Source organism: Triticum urartu, chromosome 7A (genome assembly GCF_056163025.1).
Source record: "Triticum urartu cultivar PI428250 chromosome 7A, HENAU_Tu73, whole genome shotgun sequence".
NCBI lineage: Eukaryota > Viridiplantae > Streptophyta > Magnoliopsida > Poales > Poaceae > Triticum > Triticum urartu.
In genome coordinates this window covers 99,107,501-99,113,475 of record NC_141879.1, presented here as the reverse complement: position 1 = coordinate 99,113,475, position 5,975 = coordinate 99,107,501, and the positions used below count along the sequence as shown (strand labels likewise).

General features: G+C 47.0%; 1 protein-coding gene across 1 annotated transcript in view; it reads left to right on the top strand.

The window, feature by feature from the left end:
- The first annotated feature begins 5,158 nt into the window (after nucleotides 1–5,158).
- LOC125518430 (U-box domain-containing protein 70-like) overlaps nucleotides 5,159–5,975 on the top strand; it is a 5,045-nt gene continuing 4,228 nt past the window's right edge. Inside the window, exon 1 of the mRNA XM_048683270.2 lies at nucleotides 5,159–5,529. Within this exon, the coding sequence (XP_048539227.1) occupies nucleotides 5,316–5,529 (214 nt within the window). The 5' untranslated portion in view covers nucleotides 5,159–5,315. The remainder of the gene's footprint in view (nucleotides 5,530–5,975) is intronic.

Genomic DNA, 5,975 nt, shown 5'->3' with positions numbered 1-5,975 from the left:
TTCAGGAAATGTTCGAGAAATAGAAGAACATTCACAAATTTGAGAAAAAGTCCATGAATTCGATTTTTTTAAGATTACACATTTGAAAGAGAAACAAGAAAGAAAACAAAAAAAACTCAAAATAAAACAAAACAAAATCCGATTTAAAAAAACACGAAAAACTCAGCCTGAAAGTTCATTACATTGCCACATAAGAAGGGGAAAAGAAAGCAAGTGGGCACAACAAGCAGTAATCTGTCCGGTTGTACTAGAACTTGAAGTAAACCTTGAGGGTTGGAGTTTGAATCTCTATTGGTGCAATTTTTTTGAAGATTAAATAGAAAGAGATGGTATGCACACATGCCGCGTATCAGCGGGCTCGGCACGGGTGGCGTATTTTTTAAAAGATAATCTTACCCTTTATTATGTAGGGGTATAAAGAAATCTCTTTCGTTGATGTATTCAAGAGGATTATGTCGAATCAGAAGTGTTGGATATAATGTACTTTAGGTTTCTGCCATCGGCTATTCCCGAAGCTTGCACCGGAGAGATCCGGTGCAGAAAACCTTCCTATTTACACTCTAATCGATATTCCTTAGATTTGCAAATAATTTGGAGTATTTGTACAACTAGAAATTAGATGCAGATTTCTCATCCAGCTTTGAAGTTAGAGCACCTATAGCCGAGGACACCAAATCCGGGCCCTCAAATGCCCATGGGCATGTCCGGACTCATCTACGGGTAATTACGGGAAGCCCTCATTTTTCCCTCCCGGCATCCGAATACCTCATATTTCATACCTTAAAACCATACATAGCATGCATAAAAAAAACCTACGTAGATTAACTAAGCTAGTGTATAGTACTCATCGTCGTCGGAGATGTCCATGATCTTCATGCCGAGCTCCGGGTAGATGGCCGGCAGTCAAAACTCCGGCTCCTCCTCCACTTCTGCCTCTAGATCGGCGAACACCTCGTCGAACTCCGCATTCCTCCGGAAGCAACGGTTGGCCTCCACCTCCGCCTACGACTGGATGAAGGCGAGGAGCAGCAGGTAGCTAGCGCCCGCTGGGTTGCCCGAAGGGGTGGAGGGTGGAGATGGTTGGCAACCGCCAACCCGAGCGGCAGGCCGGCGGACAGTGGCGGTTGGCAAAAGTGGTGACTGGTAAGCGGCGGTTGGCAGACAAGTCCAAGACCTAGGCGTCATCCATGGCGATTTGAGGAAAGAAAAAAAGTATGTTGATTTGGGGAAAGAAGAAGGAGGAGAGACGTGCGTGCATCAGTCGTGGGAGGGCTTGTCGGTTTATTGGGCTGGGCCTAGGAAGGAGGGGTGTATATTTGGGATGGGTTGAAGTGCTAGATACATCCATTTGAGCGACATGTAATATGGATCAGAGGGGGTACTACATTTGTTTTCCAACTTTGGAAGGGGGGTCGTGGCCCTCTTTGGCCTCCAAGAGGCTCCGCCAGTGCATCTGAGTAACCTACTAAATGGTTATGTCTGCTAAAATGGCAGCTACCCTCTAATGGTAGCTCACGATGTCCCTAGACTACCCACAATAGGAGTAACATAGGTGGTAACATCACACATATTTAGATAAAATAGATGATGATGTGAAAAGTAATTAATGAAGAAAGAGAGTGATGTGGTAAGGCTGGTCATAGTGGGGAGTAACTTAGACTAGTGTCATGCATATGACACTAGCCTAAATTATTACCTTCATAATGCAAAGTAACACAATAGTAGTATTTTAGATGGCTTCATTTATTAGCTTGTAGACTCATCTTATCTTGAAAAGCGCTATGTTACAGTAACATATTATGTTACCACCTCTCATTAATTACTTGCCACATAAGCAAAAAAATTCTTGAAGTGCGCTATATTACTAGCTAAGTTACTCCCATTATGGCTAGCCTAACATAGCTAGTTATTCCTACCAAGACAAAATGAGTCTACAACTTAATAAATGAAGTGTTACATGACACCACATATATGTTACTCCCCATTGTGGAGGTAGTAATATAGACCAGTAACATATGCATGTTACTACTTTAAGTTACTCTCCATTGTGGCTAGCCTCAGTACATCACCAAAGGTCCCCGCCGACCACCGCAACCCCTCTCCCCAAATCAGCAGTTGCTCAGTCCACATGCTCCCTAGACGGCTAGAAGACACGTACTTAAACCAGTAGCCCCCTTCCAAACGCCATGCCGCCCTAGACAATACCACGAGCGCCCCTCCTCTTCTTCTGGATTGTGAAGGAAGCGGGGGAGCCACGGCGCAACGATTTAGCCAGTCTCTCCTCTGACATGCATGACCTACCCATAATTCAGCTGCCCAATTGGCCGCAATGCACAGATTGACACGCTCACCCCACCGCGCAACGTGACCCACAAGTAAATTTGCATCTCAGGCCTTCAACCCTAGGGAGCATAGTGGCTCTAAGGATTACGTGATTTGAACCGGTCTAATTGAGCAACCCAATCCCAAATTTAAGACCTCTGTTGTATGTGAGGGCTCCAAAACTAGGGAGCTTAGTGAAAATGTTACATAGACCATACTACTACATACTAAGAGCACAAAATGTTACATGCAAGTATTCTTTCCGTTTATTTTTACTATGTATGCAAGTTTTGCCCTAAATCAAATTTCGTAAAAGTTTAACCAAACTTATACTGCTAAAAAATATAAAGATCTACAGGAGTAGTATAGATATGCACTATGAAAATTAGTTCATGCTGCATCTAATGATATTGATCGGCACTGTGAATGTTGATATTTTTTTATATATAAACTTGACTAGAGTTTACGAGGCTTGACGCAAGGCAAAGCCTCTATGGTGAATAAGCACACACGTGCATTCATACATACTCGATGGATGACGATGGAGTATGTATGTAATCAAGGATGGGGCGCAACAAGAGGCCAAAAAAAATCACGCAGCTACGGGATTTGAGAAAATCCTGCGTAAAGATGACACACGCGAGGTAAGGGGCGGATCCAGCGTGGGGTCGTGTATGGGCGGTCGCCCCGGGTAAAATTTCTAACCCTAGGGTATCCCTACTGCTTTTTCTAATGGCCGCCATGGGAGGGAGAGAGCTCTGGTATAGATCTGTAGATTCAATCGGAAGAAGTTACGAGCAGGAAGACAGAAGATAACAATTTGCTTGTAAGTTGTAAGATGGGCCAATGACTAAGGCCCAACTAGACGTTACTATGTGAGCCCATGATTTTCTGTAAAGTTTTGGCATTCCCAATTCTGTCGACAGGAAACCAAATCAGCAAATCAGCAAACAAAGGAAACCAAATCAGCAAACAATGTATCGCGTGATCGATTTCTCAAAAAAAAATGTCTCGTGCGATCACCGCTCAAAAAAATGTATTGCCGCCGCCCTCAAGTGCCGCCGCCTCGCCTCCGTGACGCGGCGCCCTATGCTGCCGGTCCGCAGCCTCGCCGTGGCACTGCCTAGGTCCTTCCCCGACCGATGGTGCTCGATGGAGAAAGAGGAATCCACTTATTCGCGGAAGGCGGCAACGTCACCGCCCCTTTAAAACTGCAAGCGATGAGCCAATTGAGACAGCAAACAGCAAGTTCGTTCATTCTCCCCTAATCTTCTACTCTCATTCTTCCCTAATTTTCTGCTCTCATTCTCCTATATTTCTTTAATCTCTTGTTACGTTGGCCTAATTTTTCAAAGTTAAATGCTGATTTTTTTAGGGAAATTTAATTACCTACCAAATTGGATGTTCTATATATGAACATAAGAATTAGGCCTTAAATGATTTGTTTGTCGCGTTATATATTTTTCTCTTTGAGAATAAAGCTACATTGCAATATTGGTTGTATTGATCGTCTTGCCTGGATCCATACTACCTAGCCCATTAACTTTGTTCATTGTCTTCTTTCATTGCACCGTGGCTTCAAAATTATGTTTTCTCTAAAAGTCCACCCCGAGTAACTTCAAATCCTGAATCCGCTATTGGTATCAGTGCAGGTATCATATGCACTGATACAAACTTACTGTTGAGAAAAAACACACAAGAGCCTAGAGCTAGGGCTCCGCCTCCTCCTCCTCCTCCAAGAAAAAAAGTTAGGGTTCGTACCTCTCGCCGGCGCCGGCACAGGTCCGCCTCGTCTCCGGTGGCCCTAGGGCCATGGAGGCGCGGTGGATCCTGGTAAGGGCTGGCGGGAGGGCTCTGTTTTTTCAATCTTGTTAGGTTTTTGTGTTCTACTCAGAAAGGCGAGACGGCGGCGGCTCCCTAAAGATGGAATAAAGGTCTTCCCGCCTAGCCCCCGTTCCGGCGGTGCGTCTAGCAGCGTTGGTGGGCGTGTGGAGGTGTGTCTCCGGCAGATCTATCTTTGATGGATTTGCTCGGATCTCGTCGTTGTTCGTCTATGTTCGTGTGTCTTCGGTTTAGATCCTTCCGATCTACGTTATTTTTCATCGGCGGCGGTTGCTATTCTGGGGTGCTGGTCCTATGGGGCCTTAGCACGACGACTCTCCAACTGTCTACTACAGCAAGTTGTGCCCGGCTCCGATGATGGAGGGGCGATGACGGTGGCGCGCCTTCGGCTCGCTTCGGTGCTTGTAGTCGTCGTTAGGTGGTCTACAGATCTGGATGTAATTTTTATTTCTGGTATTTGTTGTACTGCCATAATTGATTATGAATAGATTGGAAAGTTTTTCCGCAAAAAGATACGAAACTTACTATGACGTACACGCCACCATATTTGCCCATCCTCTCCAAAGATTATTAGGATTTGAACGAACGAACGAAAATCTCCGTAGTCATGCATGGTGTGGGGCTCTGTCCACCGTGCGCATGCACGCCTGCGCCTTGCCGGAGCAGGGATCGATTTGAGGTGGAGGTAGAGTAGGAACCCGGAGCCGGAGGTGCATCAAGAAATAAATGTGTTGGGTGGCTAGCTGATGGCAGTTGGCGAGCCAAATTTAAATTTACTGCTAGCGCCGCTGCTCTTCCCAGTCTGGTCACTCCAGCAGCGATTCACCGGTTGGTCCTCGCTCTTGGAAGGGCGCCTCGGGAAGGCAAGATGCTCTAACTACGCTTTGCATGCACACGTGTTCGTCTTTGGACTTTGGCTTCCCACCGAGGGCTAGAGCTTCCGGACTCCGGAGTACTAGTACTCCTCTCCTCCTGTGGCAGCAGAGTCACGAGGGGCAATCTGAAATTCAAAAGCTGGTGCGCCATTCCACTTGTACTCTAGTAGCACCGCCGTCCGCCCAGTCGAGGAGGCGAGTAGGCCGGCCGCCGGCAGCATCGAGGCACTTCCCCGACGCCGATCCTCTAGTCCAGTTCATCCTCGCCGCGGCGGCATGTTCAGCGTGCACTCGCCCCGACCCCTGAGGGGTTGCGGCGGCGCCGGCGAGGGGGCGGACAGTGGCAGGGAGCTCCGCCGCGTGAACAAGGTGGCCGCGCGGGCGCGCGCCAAGGGCAAGCGGCGCGAGACGGAGAGCGCCAGGAGGAAGAGGGAGGAGCAGGAGCGGCTCGACGCCGAGGAGGCCGACTACCGCCGTTCCTGGGAGCAAGGTTCGTTCCGCCCCCTCATGCACCACCGCTCTCTCTCTCTCTCTCTCTCTCTGTGTGTGTGTGTGTGTGTGTGTGTGTGTGTGTGTGTGTGTTTGAAAAGAGTTGAGAATGAAATCATATACTAGAATCGTGCACAAATCCTGCAAGATTACTCGGATCTGAGTGCAGTTGACTCAGTCGAATTCAGTTCTATGGATCCAAACGAAATGTTAGGGAATTTCTCTGTGGATTGTACTGAGTGTTGACGTTCTTGGGAAATTTCAGGGTTTTAAGTTTTAACCTGCAAAAAGAGATACTTCGTTCCATCGAATCTGTAGGCCCCTTTTAGAGTTGGGCGCAATATTTTAAGGTTGCTGTTGGTAAAATACCAGTATATCCATTCACCAATTTCAAACACTTTTTCTGTTTCCTCCCAACTGCAATAAGTCAGTAAATACTAGAGTTAT